We start from the raw sequence: 17,387 nt of genomic DNA, 5'->3' as shown, positions 1-17,387 counted from the left end.
AAAGTATGTTTAAAAGATCGGTCCTCCAGGAGCCATACACACACATATGGGGAAAGCAAATGAAATGTGACAAACGTACAGTAACCAACCATGTGGCAACTGCACATGAATCTCTGTCATAAATGCATCATCCACAACATTTTACGGTTTAAAGGCTCATTTCATTCCTCTCACTAATTTGCATATTAAATAGCCACATGTACAGGAGAAAGAGGCAAGGGGGTATTTACCCCAGCTAATGTTAAGCACTCAGTCTAGCTTAGGCAGCCTGGCAAGTAAGAATCTCCTCTCTGCAGGCTCCCCTCTTCTCAGTGAAAATGAGAGGCTCTTGCAGGGGGTGATGCAGAGCAACAGCATACTTTAGCGGAAGTAGCAATGACTATTTACTATACAGGCTGTCTAGAGAGAGCAGGCTCCTGAGCAGAGGAGCTAGAGGGCAACTGTCCCCTCTGCAATTGATTACACAAGGAAGTTTCACCACTGACTTTATCACAGGATTTTATCATTGGTGTGTGTTTCTCTTTACATCATGACAAGAGCATTGCAAGAAAGTTTACTACAGAGACAAAATAATAAATGACTTTTCACTCTTGACTTAACAGCTTGCCAACATGGCAACACACACGTTTCAGTGCTACAAAGCATCATTCCAGTCTAATTGAATTCTTGTTTGACATTCAAACTTGGCACATGAGCTGTCTGAGAGTCTTTTTTGCGCAGAGTCAGACTGGGACACTTTGTAGGCTAATATCAAGCACTGACATACTGTACTGAGTGTAAAGGGGGGGGGGGGAGAGAGTTATTCCATCCCCAACAAAGTTTTATGAGTCTGACGCAGATCTTCTGTATATCAACTTGACTCACAATAACTTTGTGAAGATCATTTTCAAGCTTCTAAAAATATAAAAAATTAATACAATTACAGTTCACTGAAAAATTACCATGAAATACATTCTGAAAGCTAAAATCATTCACGGCAAAGTAATGTTCCATTTAATTACAAAGATTAATTCAGCCTTTATGTACGTGTCTGGTCTTTTCATTTTTCATTGAAAGCAGATGATTCAAGAGCCATCTGGTAAAATTGCTGCATACATATCACTGCATCTATTTAGGTTTTATGTATAGAAAACCTGGGGAAATAGGATGATGGATCTTGGTAAAACATAGAAAAATTCCATCACAGGGCTAAAGCCAAATCCTACAGATATCAGGAGAAAGTGACCCACTGACTTCAATGGGAGCTGGATTGGGCCCATCTTAATCAAGTATTTTATTTCCTCTGCAGGGGCCATATGAAATGTCAGTGATTTGCACATTGCAAATTGCAGTCAAAGGTGAAGTGGCAGTGCAAACACAAACTCTTTTACTGCTTGGTCTGAAATGATAAGATAATTTATTAAGAGTACTTGATCTGCAGTGAGCCGGCTAGAATCCACACTCGAGAATACAGCTAATCATCAGACTATTGTATTTATTTTTAAACTTTGGCTTAACCTTCTTTTCATATGTTTGAATCACGAAAGAGTCAGTCTATCAAACATACTTTTTCAAGATTTTAGGAGCTAGTGTTTCATTTAATAAGTGATTCACAGATCAGTTCACACTGCACCATATCCCTTTCCCCCCTATCTTCCCCTGTATTTTGTTAATTATTTTGGATGTTCTAAATTAATCAGTTATGAACATGGAAAATAGGGTTATTGCTCCATTCTTGTAACAGGTAATTAGGTAAATAACCACACCTAGCAAGGCAATAGAAATATAAAATATCATGGCATCAAATACGCAAAGAATTGTTTTCAGTTAAATATAGGCTGTGGTTTCACAAGTAGCTGAGTCCAACAACTTTGTGCTGCCAAAACAAAAATAATGTTCAATTTTTCACTATTCTACCTTGCCTTTCACACTGCTATCCATACTTCTGCTCCTGCTGCCTAGTTCCACAGTCTCTTTGAGCTGCTTCAGGTGCCTGGCAAACCTTTCCAGCAGATTGCTCAGTTCACTAACACAGTAGAAATACATCCAGTTTTTTTCCCAGCTAATTCTCTGCCAGATCAGTGTTGTGGTTGAACCACAACACAGAGCTTACTTTTTCCTCTGAATCATCTTTTCAAGCCAAAGCCTCATTCAACAAAGAAAGTTTCCCGACAAGAAAACATTACCCACCACATTTATAAAAGGGACCATACATTACCATTCTAGAAAAAGTAGGGGAAAAGGGACACACAAAATTTATTAAGCAAACTGTTAGTATTACAAATTCAATCCTAATATCCACTAATTATCCACAAGATAATATTATTATAGTCAATAAAGTTGTAAGCACCTAAAACTTTAGTAGGACCAACATGCACAGAAGTGCCAAGAAAGCAACACTTTACATCAGTGTGTCACTCCTTCCTGTCCTAAATCCATTCTGCTTCTGCTTCTCTGGAACAACGGTTGGTCCAAGCATTGTGACACCAGTTACACTGGGATTAAATATTTAGTTTAAACTAATCCTGCATTAAAAATATTTATCCAGTTTGTTTTATTTCCATTTTACATTTATAACCTTTGCATGACAATTATCATGATTCAATTATTTTATATGTAAAATATTATGCATGACAGACAGGGATGGTAACTTCTGTGAACAGAACCAGAGTTCTGGAAATTAAATGCACACGTCTTCCTCTGTGATTATACAATATATAAATGATTAGACACATCCCTTCCACAATTTTGAATGAAATCTGTAGTTTGACTTCAGGGAATCAACAACATATCCAGTTACATGATCAAAATCTTAAAACAGTTTGTTTTAACCCCATCTAATCAAAAAAAAAATTGAATTGATGAATATGAAAAAGCTTGAGGAACTGTTTGGAAAACAAACACAAGAATCTCAAGCCATCCTTGGGCAATGAGAATGTAAAAAGCAGAGACTACAGAAAGGCACATTTCTTGATAATGCTACTCCAACAGCTCCACTTAAATCCTAGTATCTGGCTTTTGTTTATGGGTAGAAAGTTTGGGGAGGGGGGAGGTCCTTTGTGTGCTGGTGGGTATTAATAATTGCATCTGCTTTTCACTGGAGATACACAGACAAAAAGTCTCAATAAACAGGTAATGATGACCATTATATAGCTGATACCTGCATGAAGTTACAAACATATACAGACAGAATTTTAACCAAACACTGCTTCAGCCAATAGTAAAATTGTTACTGACCTTGAGAGAGATGAATACTGCCAAAGCTAAGAACGTTTTAAGATTTTACCCTAAAGTTGCATACCAAGCAGTGCATTCTACACCAGATTGCTTACCAGCTGTAAATTGGAAATATTTTCTCCAGTTTTAAGAGAAGGCATCACCAGAAGTAGTTTGTGGCTGCAGCTGCTAAATGCAGGGGGGTTCCAAGGCTGGTGACCTCCATTTCCTCATCCTTTTGACTTGGCTTCCCAATACAGAAGATGGAAATAATGATGCTTACTTTATCTACCAAGTGCACTAAATGTGTTGCTGATTTTCTTTTATTCTGGGCAAACCCCCAGCAACATTAAGTATATTCTAAGTTAAACATACAACAAAAAACCAACAGATTTCTTGTAGCGTCTCCTCAGATTTCAGCTCTGTTTTTCCACATTACCATTTTTTAATGAGGACAGACTAACTTCCTCATTCCAATTGAGTAAGAAATGTAGGGTCTACTCCCCAAAAGTAAGGTGAAGGAGTTACAGTGGGACACACACATTCCCACCTACCCTGAAAATCACATGCAGCACCATGCTACTTTCCCAGTGTCCAACACCTGCTCCTAGCCTCCCCACGGCTGGGGTGGCTTGTTCCAGTGCCATTGGTCTGAGACATGCTTCATGACCGTGTTGCTAAATGGAACATGGTCAAAGAGCAAAATGAATTATTTTGGCCTCTACCAACAGATGGTCTCCAAAACAACTCTCCAGCAGGATTCAGGGGACAGTATACCATTCCCAGCAAATATCATTAAGGCTGCACCAGGTTTAATTACCTCCACAGTCCTGCAACACTATCCCAGAGGGCTTTGCATCCTTGCATATCACCTCATGCCACATTCTAGGAAATACAACACATACCCTGAATATGATTAAAAACACTACCCTAGTAATCTGCACCTTGGCCTTCACATTATTTCAGACCTTTAGCTTGTAAAAACCTGCAGGAAATAGTAATTATGTCTTTGGGACACCACATGGGCCCAAAGGAGACACAGAGCCAAATGCTGTGTAGAGCAGATGTGACCAGTTCATGCCACCTGACTTTATAGCCGCATGAGTTCAGTATAAAGAGCCAAATCCTCCAAGACCAGGCCAGGACAGACAATTTCCCCTGGCAAACTCAGGGAAGAATACCTTAACCCAGTCCCTCTGCACTTATACAGAAGACCAGCACAACTGAGGTACCCAGTAAAAGATTTATTTAACCTCAAAGCATTACTGTCCAAAGGCAGTTTTAAGAGCCTCCGGTCTTCAGTGGAGGTGGGGTCATGCCTGTGGACCAGAAGAAAGGATGGTGCAAGAAAACCAAACAGACACAAACTTTGCTAGCTCCAGAACCAGAGGTGGAAAGCTGCATCGGCACATCACCGTGCCACCAGTGACTGGGCACTGTCAGCGTGGGGATTTCTGCATGCTATTCCACTGTACTTTAGGTCATTTCGGGTGTAACTACATGGATGTGACTGCAAACAGCTGGGAGCTCCTCCAGTTGCATTTCAGACAAGCCAGAAGTGAAACAGTCCTGGTCTGAAGGGACAGGCCATCATTAGCATGGCGCTGGGGCCCTGTGGCACATGCTGCCTTTAACGCAGCTCTCTAGCTCATGCACCAGAGTTAAGCTTAGCCATATCCTTAGTACTTTAGAAGACCATACCTCATGTCCTTATTTTCAGGGACTGCTCCATGTTTTCCAAGACACTTACCTTAAAAAAAAAAAAAAAAAAAAAAATCGAAAACACACACACATGAACAAAAAAACCCCTGCAAAACAACCTCAAAGTCCTTTTTTATCTATCTTTTGAAATCACATTAGATATACTTACCCAAAACATTTTGCACCAGAATCCTGAGGATTTGCAGTGACAAATAACGAAATAAAGCCACCTTTGACTGGGCTTTAGCATGTTAGTGAGCTGCAAAATTATTTCGTTGCATTTTTTGTAGAAATTCCTTCCTGGGCTTGCCTCATTGCTCACCCCCAGAATTCCTCCTCAATCAACTCCTGCTGCCCACTGCTGTCATGCCACCTCTTGCTGCAAACACACATACCTTGCTGCAGAATCTTTTCCGCTGCTTTTGTTTTAGCTCTGGGATAACAACAGGTTTAACAAAAAACACTGCACCGACTGACAAAATAAAAGTCCCCAAGGACCTACAAAGTCTGGTGTGCTAAAGAGAAATCCAGCTCTGAATGCTGTAACACATGCTGTGAGAGAGAGAGCCCCAGGGGCAGGGAAGGAGCAACTAATCTCTCTCCCAACACAGCTGTATGGGATATGAGTTATCACAGAGTTTCTCTTAGCAATTTTATGCAAAAGTGAATAACCTGTTCCAGAGAGGGACAACTTCTGACCTCAGCATCTGTTTGCATCAGTTTATATTCATTTAACATTTTCAAGGTTATCTTTGTCTACCAAAGGTCGCAGAGCTGCTTTCCCCCACCCCCGACCATGAATAATATCTGAAAAATCCACTTCTCATTTCTAGCTGCACAGCATCAGACCAAGCTCTAAGTCTAGATACAGCTGGGGCCAGACATGGCAGAGACTAGTTCTTACACTTCCCTGTGTCTTCAGTTCCCATTTTGGTTTTAAACAAAAACATTACTCTGCTCAGAATTTGCAGGTTTCCTCTGTTTCTAGAAAGAAATTCCTTTTGCTTGAACAGGGACCCTGATGTCCACAGCAGCAATAACCATGCCACTATCTGTTGTCCATACCATGTAGTATGGGGGGAGGAAAAAAGGTGTATACAGAGAAAAAACTGCAGGCTGGAGTATATTTAGAAGAAACATATGCAGAAAATACTCTGCTTTCTACTCAAGACCAAATCTCTCTCTTCAAAATCTTTATAGATTTTTATTTAAACAAGTTATAATTACATTTATGTATTTATTTATACCTGATGAAACCATTTTATGGTGGAACTCATTCCCTACCTAGAAAACTGAACAGAAGGCATGTCACAGCTTCCCTCCCAAACGAGGGCAGCTGAGAAAGCCTTTATTCTTAGACACAGCATCCTGACTTCTGAAAGGCCAGTAAGGGAGCAGCTTCCCGAATCTGATGATCTCCTTGTTATAAAAATCCCTTGAAGGTAAAGTCTAACAATACCAGTGCCTGAGGCATTTTGAAGAGCCATTTAACATTTCACAATTTTCCTACAGACCTCTGTGATTAGTACAGTACCCAAGGAAGTAAAAGTGCTACTAAAACATCTGAGCCTGAGTAGCTCAGTCTTGGAGGCTGAGGGCTCTGCGCCGCAGTCACAGCCCTCAGCCCCTCTTGCTGTAGTTTCTTGCATCCTTCCAGCTACTCCAGCAACTTTTCTCTCCATGCCTTGGGCATGCACATATACAAGACTTGGAGAAGCTCGCATCCAGCCAAGCCAAATGGCCAGTCAGAGCCATGAGCAACCAAGGGGAGGTCAAAGTCCCACACAGGGTGAAGAATTGTACACTGAACCTACATTTGAATTAACTAAGATACAGCTGTTATACCTAAAATGCTGACCAAATGGAGAGAAGGGTTCTGAAGGTACCAAAAGCAATTAAGTATCAAAGCTGAACTGAAATTCAAGAGGAATTAGGTGCAAAATTGTCATTTGGGCTATTATAAATTACCATCTCTACTCCACAGCATATTTTTTGAATAACTATTTGAATTTAGGCTTAGTGAATCACATTCTAAAATTATTTTGTTGCAGCCAGATTTGAAACCTGCTTTTTAAATGGTCCCCTGGGCAGCAAATAATGTCCAGTAAAAAACTTCCCCACATAGGTGAATGACTGGCAAACCAGAATATACATACCAAAAAGCACTGTGAGTTTGCACACTCACAGTAGTTGATATATATGGATCCAAATGAAACTACCTATTAAATGACTTACAGTTGCCACATATAGTGAAATAACCTGATACCTATTATGAAGAGGGGTATTGTATAAGTCTCTTTGGTGGAAAGCAAGTCTCTCCTTTAATGGCCAGTAAAAAAAGAACAGGACTCAAAGGAAGGCTTTGATTCACCCTCCCAAGCAGCTGTAGCTGGGACGGCTGGCAGGGTTGCTTGATCCTGCCTGTCCCTTCAGTGCCACTCACAGCAGTGAACATGCAGCTGGTTTCAAGATTGCACCAGGGTATAAACTAAGGCTTGTCAGGAACCCAAAGAGCCATTCAGCTCTCCTATGAGGGCAGCAAAGCTGCAAAAGAAGATTAGGATAGAGGGTTTGAGGTGCAAGCAGTTTAAGCAGGCCCACTAAATCACCCTCAGATATTAAGTCAGAACCTGGTGGCTATTCTCGCTTTCCTGCATGCTGCAGACCCGAAGCTGGCCCTCTGTGTCCAGACCTAAATCTAAGAGAAAGACTTGTGGGCCTGGGCTTTCCCAGAAATAAGGTGCATATGAGAACAGAAGGAGACAAGCATGCTACACCTTCTTAAACAGCAGTTAGTCTGACTTCTGCCTGGAAAGAGACAGTAGCCCTTGGAATTTGCTTCATGGGGCAGGGAAGTAGGATAATATTGGAGCTTTCTGCTTATGCATAGTCTAGTACCATCTCTACCTATCTCTGTATTTAAAACCAGGAATTGCAGGTATATTGGAAACAAAGAGAGAATTCAAGTAGATAGCTGTCTGTGCCCCCATAGACTCCCCCTCCAAATAGAAAAGGGATTCCCTCATGCCTCAATATGTATTACTGTTCAGCTAGAGTGCTGCACTCTCTTCACAGTCATTCCTCTACAGATGGTAATTTTACTTGGTAAAACAACAAGAACACAAAGTTAAAGCTAAAAACGTCTTTCAGGCAGACTTTTAGGGGTCATCGATGTAGGACTTCTTGGCCCTTTGGAAGAATTAAGATGCCTTTTAGCATACCAGCACTTTTGCATTGCATTTCTGCTACAAAAGCTTCAGATTCATCCCAGTTCCTGTGAGTCTGTGAATATGTGTCCATCCATCTTTCTGTCTCCCTCCTTCTATTTTGAGCATGAGGTTTGTCACAAATGCTTTGATGTCACACAACCATCCGGGCCTTATGGAGTTGTGATGCAGTCTGAAAAACGACAGCTGCGAGATCAGCATTAAATACAATTTCCTTTCCCTTCCCCTGTTTTTCACTATCTGTTTGCATGGTGCTCAGGTTATTAATGGAACTGACATCCCTGTACAACTGAGTGAGCAGTAGCAGCAGCCAGATAACAAGGGAGAAGTTGACAGCAGTGATCTAACCCCAGAGATAAGAGATAAGCAAACATGCCGCGGCTATTAGTTTCGGCTCTGGCCAAGGGAGAAGAACATCTCCTGTGGCTGCTGAACAGAAAAGCCCAGTAATCCTGAGGAGGTTAAATTAAATTTGGGATGTGAGAGAGAATTTTGTTTGAGTTCAAAAATTAAAAAGTCTATGATGAGGAATAAGCAACTGACTCAAAAAAAAAAAAAAAAAAAAAAAAGTGGTTGACCTGATGGAAAGTGAAGATTTATTTTTATTCAAGGAAAAGTGTGGAACACTTTCGCACTAGAAAGAAAGCATCTTTCATTCTCTTTATCTTCCAGCTGAAATATATTGCCCTTAACACTGGCATTTTTCAAACAGATATTTCAGGGAAGGCATGGGAGTGCTGGCCTCAATGTCTTGGACCAAATTCCAAAGTAGGTAAGTACAGCAAACTTTTAAAATCCCCTACATGATTTCTAACCTACACAGCATATACTTCCCTTCTTGCTTCCTGTCAATCTGTCCCCTTCTCTTCACCTATTCATGCACTTTGTAGCATAAAGATGAGATACACTGTGAAGATAAGCTCCTGGTGATACATTTAATGCCCAAGAGAACTGTCGACCTGTAGGAAAACAGTTAAAACGTGGCTGCCTCTTCTGAACTCCAACCCATGTTTCAACCATATCAGGAGACTTGGCTCATTGATCCATACAGTGAAGCTGTTACAATACAGGCAGGATCTTGATCTTTCATTTTTACATCAAAGCACTACCCCAGAAAAGGGCTACGCTAATTTCAGAAAGTTCACTTCCACAGAAAGAAAAGTATTGCTCAGGTTCCTTGGCACAGAACAGTATGATTTCCAGTTTGAAAATGACAAAGCTGTTGCAAGAAGATCTGAATACAACTTTCTCTCTCTAATGAAAACAGTAAATTTTGACATAAGCACTCACTCACTTTGGCTTTTGAACAGGAATTGCAATGCAATGAAAACCTTTGGAAATTTCTGTCTCTTTTCCTTGATTTTCTGAAGCAAGTCTGGCAGGTTCTACTAATGTTCTGACACAGTCTTATACTTTATAAAGTTCTCTGACATTTTTGGAACAAAAATATTAAGTCATCTCAAAAGAAACAGTGAAAGGTGTCTGGAATATTCAGTTTTGAAATTCCATCCCTCGCTCTTTATGAAGTATCATTCTTTCAGCCTCATGCTGGCCTTCCTTCCAGAAAAATTATTTTGCATAGGATGGGTCAACAGACCCCAGGAGGCACAAAAAGCATTTTTCTTATTGCTAAGCACCCAGTGACCATTCTCAAGACTAGATGTTTTGTCATCTCTGTGCAAAATTAGCATGGCATTAAGCAAGATTAATTTCAGCTCCTGAAGCTGTGGTGTCTGGCCTTTCTGGCTGGGTGTACCTCAATCTTAATGAAAAGCTATACTTTACAACTGTATCTAGTGCATGTTGTGAGCAGTCTATTTGAATATATGCAGTAGATTCCATACTCCCTGGACATATTGCAATGCCAGGGTTATAAATACACATGAGTGGGCATGAAAGAAGAACAGGGAACAAAGATTCTCTGGTTTTCCCACTACAAAGACTTAGGAAGAGTGGAAGACATTTTCCAGACAAACAAAAAGAGAGATTTTCTCAGACAAAGCACAGTTAGATAGTGGAACTCATTGCCACAGGAAGCTGTGGATGATAAAAATTGACACAGGTTCAAAAAGTTACTAGACAAACTCAGGACTGAAAAATCCTAATAAATTCAAAGACATCACTTGTAGATCAGGAAGCAACTGAGCTGCAGATTGTCAGAGGCCAGAGAAGGATAGTGGGAAAGTATCACTTTATGCTTCCCCTGTCCTTATGTTCATCTCTGAGCATCTGCTACTGCTTGGCCACTGTCCAAGCCAGACATCGGGCCTCTGGTCCGAGCAGTATGGCTGTCATGTTCTTGGTGAAATCACCCAGCCGCGAAGAGATAGGGACAACAGAGAGCTGGGAAAGATGGCAGGGACTCAACTAATTGACTGGAGGGCTGAATATGGCCAGAAAATTCCAGGTTCAGAAGTGAATGGCCTCAGTGGGATAACCCGCGGACAAGTATCTCATTTTAAGTATCTGTATTTTGTTAAATTGGGGTTTTTACAGATGGCTTTTGAATTCCTAAGGGCTAGTGGCTTAAATTGCACTGCATTGTCTAGGGAAGTTTACTGTAGCTCTCCAAAGTTGCAGAACAACCCCCTTAGGCAAAACAAAGATACCTAACACTGCCTGAGAGACACATAGCTAAGCATTATCCTTATATTTTCCTGTGGTTCTGTTGCCTCAGTCTTCAGACTTGGAGAGATGAAAAGAGAACAAATGTTGCGTATACAACTTCCTTAGAGAGGAATAAAGCCAAGCAGCAGGCAAGTTCAGTAGGCAAAAAATGATTGTACAGTGACCTTGGGATTTGTGCTCCATGACCTAAAGAAGTTAATAATGTTACAGAAAAATCTTATTACAGAAAAACAAGCTTTTTTTGGCTTGTCATCCATGCTTTAAAAATAGTATTGCACACCAACAAAATAAATTCCTACGATAAAGGCTATTTTACAGGAGATTTGCAAACTTTTAGAAAAAAAAGGCTTTTTTCTTCTAGGCTTCTGTGTAGAAGTCTCTTTTCCAAGCCTCTAGTTAAACCCAAGCACAAAGGGCATTTTAGGAAGGAAAAAAGTGATTAAGAAAGTAATGGCTCCTGTCCAGGAGGTGGAATAATTTTACATCTCAGTGATGATCTTCCACCAAATTATCCTTTGAAGAACAGCAGCAATAAATTACCATTTTAAAGATGAGAGCCCTGATCACACTAGTCATGTCAATGGTGTTTCAGTTGTGGATTCCCCTTTTCCCTGTGGCCCACCATTACAAAACACAGCTGCCAGTATCATTTGTGTGCCTCTGCAGTCTGCACCTTCATTGTAAGGAAAACAAAGGCCTCCCCTCTTTCCCTTCCCTCCTCATCTGCCAGCCTTTGCAATGGCTGCAAGGTGACTCAGAGCTTGCCCAGCGCAAGAGCAACCGATGAGAGCATCTTTCTGCGTGGCTTATATAACTTACATAGCACATACTTGAAGACTGTTGCCAGACACACCCTTGCAGCTGCACTCAATTGAATTATCTTTTCTTCAAACAAAGGAAAAATTTAATGACCCTTATAAAAGAGAGATGTTAAAAGAGCAAGAACAGGACTTTTTTTTTTTAATCAGAGATCTCCATTGAAAATTCAGGTTAACAGACACGTTTTAAACAAGTTTTTGATTATAGTCAAATACAGAGTGAAAAAAATGTAAGACTTGCACAGGGAAGAGGAGGAAGGACAGGGCAGAAAACAGCACATCATAGCACAGTGCTGAATTCTCGTCTCCGAATCGAAGCTTCTTTGGAAGCAGCATGAGCTCCATCCAGAGAATTAGGTGAGAACTGCACGATAAAGCAGACCAGATCACCTAAGTCTGTTAAAATCTTTCTTTGTAAATGGCTTTCAGATGATCTCATTTAAAACTGTGCCTCTATCATGGGAAGGGAAGGGAAGAGAAGAATAGAAGTGGATAAGAGAGGAGGAAATTATTAGATATTATCTTATTATATTGTTTTATTACAGAAGGAAAGACAAACCTTAACTCCTAAGTGTACAAGGACTAAGAGGATGATTCTTAGAGATCAAGGCTGCAAGAAAATTGTTCTCTGTTTCACATGGAATAGTACTGGTTGATTTGATCCTTTTAATGCCATTTGGGCTCATCATATTAGAGAAACTGAACAAGTAGCACTGGATGTCCCCTCTGAGTAACTTAAAACAACAGAATTGACACAGTCACAGACTGAGAAATGTTTCAGTGTTTAGAAGGAGCTGACAGGCTGCTTAAAGCAAAACCCAAGTATCGATTCTACCCGAGAGCCTTTTGTAAGTCCTCCAGAAGTCGATGGTCCCTTTGATTGCAAAGCATCAGGCTGACAGCAAGGAATATCATGTTGGCCTGGGTCAAGTGCATAGGAGAGGGTGGGGACCAGCCGAGCAGCAGGCAGCAGAAAACATGCGAGACAGTGAGCATCCCTATCACGGAGAGGATTTGCAGTTATTCTCTTTAAAGCCTGCCAAGTCATTTGCAGTACAGTGCTGTCATCTAAAGGGAGAGCTACAATCACCTTGAGGAACAGAAGAGACATCTGAGATGAGATGTTTCACTAGGAAGGTTTTCCATGCTCACAGTAGAGAGATCCAGATCCTGCAATGATCTTATTCCTCTTTCAGGAAATGGGTAAAAGTTTGCTCATGACCCAAACGTGCCCTACATTAAAGAAAGGGCTAATGACAAAATAAACTGATCGCATGAAGTGGGACCAGTAAACAAAAGAACACTGTTTCTACAGTTCTTTTCTTTCCAGAGCATTCTGCAAATTCAAGAAAGCAGTAAGATTAAAAATATTGAGGAAAAGCTAAACATATGAAACACAGCCAATTTCCATGCAACATATGGTTCCTTTTAGGCAGCAACTCAACCCTACATTGTTAGAAGAGGCAATGCACCTGAATGGATAGAGCAATCTGCTATTTAGAAAAACTGGAAGGTATTTCTGGCCCCAGCTCTGACATTAGGCCCAGCCATTCCAGGCTGTTTTCTGCTTCAGTTTCTCATCCATAAACTGGGAATGGGGCCTAACCTCCTTCGATGAGGACCTTTCACAGCTACTGATGAAAACACAATAAAAAAATAATAATAATAATTCTTCACCCAACAATTCACTTTCTTTACTTAACTAATAATAATAAAATATGTGGCATCTTAAGTTCTAGTAATAGAAACAAGCAGAAGATAATCACACAGGACTGAAATTTGTTTCCAAGAAGAATATCTTAATAAAAAAATTCCATGGAGGCTTTAATAGCCACAGAAAACTGGAACAGTTATTTTATGTGGTGTTGGGCTCAATCCAACAATAATTGGCTAAAATGCTATAGTTTGCTGATACAGAAGTTCAAACTAGAGGATCCTTTCTGGCCTTTCAACTGAAAGAAGGTACCTGCAGCATCCCATTGCCCTCTGTCATAAAGCTGGGCACTATTTGAATAGTGCTCCAAAACAAAGAGTAAACCTGAAAAGTCCCCCAGCACCATACACTTTAACCCCCAGTCTGGAAATCTACCAAAATGCCTCTCTACACTGTTTCCTTCCGGCAAAGTAGCAATTTCCATGAGTCTGAATTTAAGCTTACAGTCTCTAGTCCTAAATAATCCTAGCCAATGTGCCTTGCTTTCAGTGTATCTTTTGGGGAAGGAAGTCAATCTTTTCTCATAAGGTACCTGAATCATTTGTCATTGGTGTCCAGAGTACACAAAGCACTAGTTTAAAATAAATTATTGTTCCATGGAGTAATTCTGGTCATGAAAAAAAAAGCACAATGAAATATGTGCTGAGAATTATTTAAAAATGTTTGTACCATATGTCAGAGTTTAAAGAGTAGTTTTCATTTCTTACTTTCACCATAATATTTTATGGCATATATCATACATACCTTCTTGTCTCTAATGTAAGGCATCAGCTATGTCAGCATGTGGAGATACTATTTCTCTCTAATAAAAAGTATTCTGCAAGAATGATCTGTTACTGCATAATTGTTACTGCACTAAGTCATTATGCAACACTTATTTGTGTTTTATAAGCCTAATCCTGTTTCTATTTCAGAAAACTAGAAAATTGTTCTTCAAATCAGTGAGAATGGATTTAAACCATTTGCTATTCATAGCACTAGGGCATGTAGCAGTACTTTTATTGTACAGTTTGAATCTAGTTTGTCATGCACTATTCGGCCCAGATTCACCCCATTAACTTCAGAAACTTAACTGAGATGCCTAAATTGGGAGCAAAATACCATAAGCTTCCTAAACAAGTAACAGAGGGAGACAGGTACCTCCACCCACAAAAGATCTATCTTGCCTTCTGGACACCACTTTCTCTAAGATGGGAAAGGGAGAGCCCTTTAGGGAGTTTATTAATTTCTGGCAGTGCTTGTGTTGCTTCTCTGCTGGAAGGCAGATATCAGAGCTTGAACAAGATGATTAAGCAGACTGTTTGCTAGAAAAACAACATCTGACTTGTATATACCTTTACAGGTATATTGTTATTAAGGAAATAAATACAAAATCCTCCTTCTCTTAGTCTGCATCTAATTTGTCAAATACCTAAAATAAAGATCATTATATTTCTGAGGGTTTCTTTTAGGAAACAAATAAGCATCACAGCCAGTAAGAAATAACACCTGCATTCCATTTGCCATGAGGTTAGCAAGAAAAACTGCATCTTACTATCCTTCACCTACTTTAGAGTTTGGTGGTCCATTTACCCAGCTCTATTTCATTTGCAATTCCGCGAAGGGCACCACTGTATAAAATTTGAACAGGCTATATGTGGAATTTAAAACTTTCCAATAATCAAATGTCTCAACAGCCTTTTCTCCAGAATTATCAAAATAGCTTTGAAGTCCATGTTTGTTTTTAAATCAAAACACCCCTATTTTTATACAAACACAGCAAGCAGGAATAGTTCAGCATACCACTTTGTTCAGAGTGAGTATTTGCTAATTCAGTGACAACCCATTGCCTCATCAAATGCAAAAACAGTCCTATGCATTTCCCTTCACTCTTCTGCATTCATGCCTCTCCAGACTGCTGCTCTAGGGGCATAGCTCTGCATTTGGATGAGCTCCCTTTCCATGTATCACATGACGTAAAGGTGGGAAAAGACTGAAAAGCGTCTGGGAGATTTGAGTTCCTCCTGTCTCTGCCTTTACCTCCGCATTTTATTGTCACTCCATCTGAAAGCTATCAGGACAGGTAATGCCATCCTTGACTGTAACACTTCATAACTGGTATTAATCTATCAAGACATGGCTGCTCAGCTGGATGGTCACCTCCCTCCAGGAAGCTGGCTTTCAGGATGGGCTTCCTCTGGCGACACCAGCAAAGGTACCAGATATGAACTCTTCCTATTTTCCCTTCTAGGCTGGAGCCTCCAAACACCCTGAACTCTCACAGATGTTTTTAGACACTTTTATTTTGTAGCTTGGTGGCACAACTGACACCCCAATTGCAGATGTAGGCCTTATTAAGAAAGGCACTGTAGAGGCAAATTAGAAATCAGCTCACAGTCGACATCAGCCAGCGCCAGACTGGGAAAGATGGAGGAAGGGGAGGAAGAACAAGTAACAAAAATAACTTCAGGCAAAAGTAGGAGCTCAGATTGCTTAGGTTCTAGCAAAACAGAAGAGGCAACTGTCCCTTCATGAATAAAACAATGGATAAATATTTGGAACTGTAAATGTGGTCCATGAAATTCTGTTCTCATTCAAGCCAAATCACAATTTACACTGTGTTCACTGTGACAAGATTTTACCCACCATTTATATTTATTACCTTTTCATAAGCTTTCCTTTTTGTTTCAGAATCCATCCAGTCGTTTTCCTTTTCCAACATGTCAATAAAAGCCCAGCGAATTCCTTCAGTTAACTCCTCCATCTGCAAAACACATAGCAACCCCCCTCCCAGTAAACTAAGTTATGGCAGAATTATTATAAGAAAAGTTTCAATGCATGCAGGAATGATGAATATGGTAAGACCATGAATGATTCCAGATCTGACACTAAGTCCTCTTCCTTCTTGAAGGCTGGTTTCTTTTCTTTCTCCAGTCCTCAGATACTTCTTGTCAAGACAAGTTTCTTTTCATTTTCTTTTCTTTCAGTTGTACCACACAACCTATTCATTGCTGATCCTTTTATGTCACAATTGTGAGAATGTCTTTCTTGCAATCATAATAAATTCTGACAGAATCAGTGATTTGGGGAGAGTTTTGACACTTTAATTCTAGATCAGTAGCCCATACAGAAGAAGGAGCCAGCTGTAAGGTATTTACACAAGAAAAGCCTTTTCTGTAGAGAACATCTGTAGCCTTGTTTGGTTCACATCATTCTGAGACGCTCATTAATATTGCCAAAGAGAACTGAATTTGGGCTGACAGTATCATGATCCAAATACAAAACAGCATTTAAATATTCACACAGTAAGCTCTATTTGTGAAGTATTCCTTTAATTTACTTATTGAGGGATGGAGGCCACAGCTCAGAACGCTCAGCAGCCTTGGCTGCTTTTGGGCTCTTGAACCACCAATGACAATTTGCATCTGTGCAAAGCTCGGAAAACACACAACCTTTTTGCTATACTAAACCACAAGCATGTCAAGGGTGAAAAGAGAAGAGAAAAGAGAAAAGAGAAGAGAAAAGAGAAAAGAGAAGAGAAAAGAGAAAAGAGAAGAGAAAAGAGAAAAGAGAAGAGAAAAGAGAAAAGAGAAGAGAAAAGAGAAAAGAGAAAAGAGAAGAGAAAAGAGAAAAGAGAAGAGAAAAGAGAAAAGAGAAGAGAAAAGAGAAAAGAGAAGAGGAAAAGAGAAAAGAGAAGAGAAAAGAGAAAAGAGAAAAGAGAAGAGAGAAGAGAAAAGAGAAAAGAGAAAAGAGAAGAGAAAAGAGAAAAGAGAAGAGAAAAGAGAAAAGAGAAAAGAGAAGAGAAAAGAGAAAAGAGAAAAGAGAAGAGAGAAGAGAAAAGAGAAAAGAGAAAAGAGAAGAGAAAAGAGAAAAGAGAAGAGAAAAGAGAAAAGAGAAGAGAAAAGAGAAAAGAGAAGAGAAAAGAGAAAAGAGAAGAGAAAAGAGAAAAGAGAAGAGAAAAGAGAAAAGAGAAAAGAAAAAAGAAAAGAGAAAAGAAAAGAAAAGAAGAAGAAGAAAGCCCTGAAATGACAGAGAACAAATCTCACGGCTAAGAGAATCATAATGCTGGTCTAAAGAGCAGAAATGTCCTCAGGCCTATGCATCTGTCTGGTGGCGCAGATCAAA

General features: G+C 39.9%; 1 protein-coding gene across 1 annotated transcript in view; it reads right to left on the bottom strand.

Annotated features, from left to right (window-relative positions):
* Positions 1-17,387, bottom strand: part of PHEX (phosphate regulating endopeptidase X-linked) — a 107,494-nt gene that overhangs the window by 43,286 nt on the left and 46,821 nt on the right. The window contains exon 12 of the mRNA XM_013950700.2: positions 15,925-16,026. Within this exon, the coding sequence (XP_013806154.2) occupies positions 15,925-16,026 (102 nt within the window). The remainder of the gene's footprint in view (positions 1-15,924; positions 16,027-17,387) is intronic.

Source organism: Apteryx mantelli, chromosome 1 (genome assembly GCF_036417845.1).
Source record: "Apteryx mantelli isolate bAptMan1 chromosome 1, bAptMan1.hap1, whole genome shotgun sequence".
NCBI classification, from domain to species: Eukaryota; Metazoa; Chordata; class Aves; order Apterygiformes; family Apterygidae; genus Apteryx; species Apteryx mantelli.
This window is presented reverse-complemented; position numbering and strand designations above follow the sequence as displayed.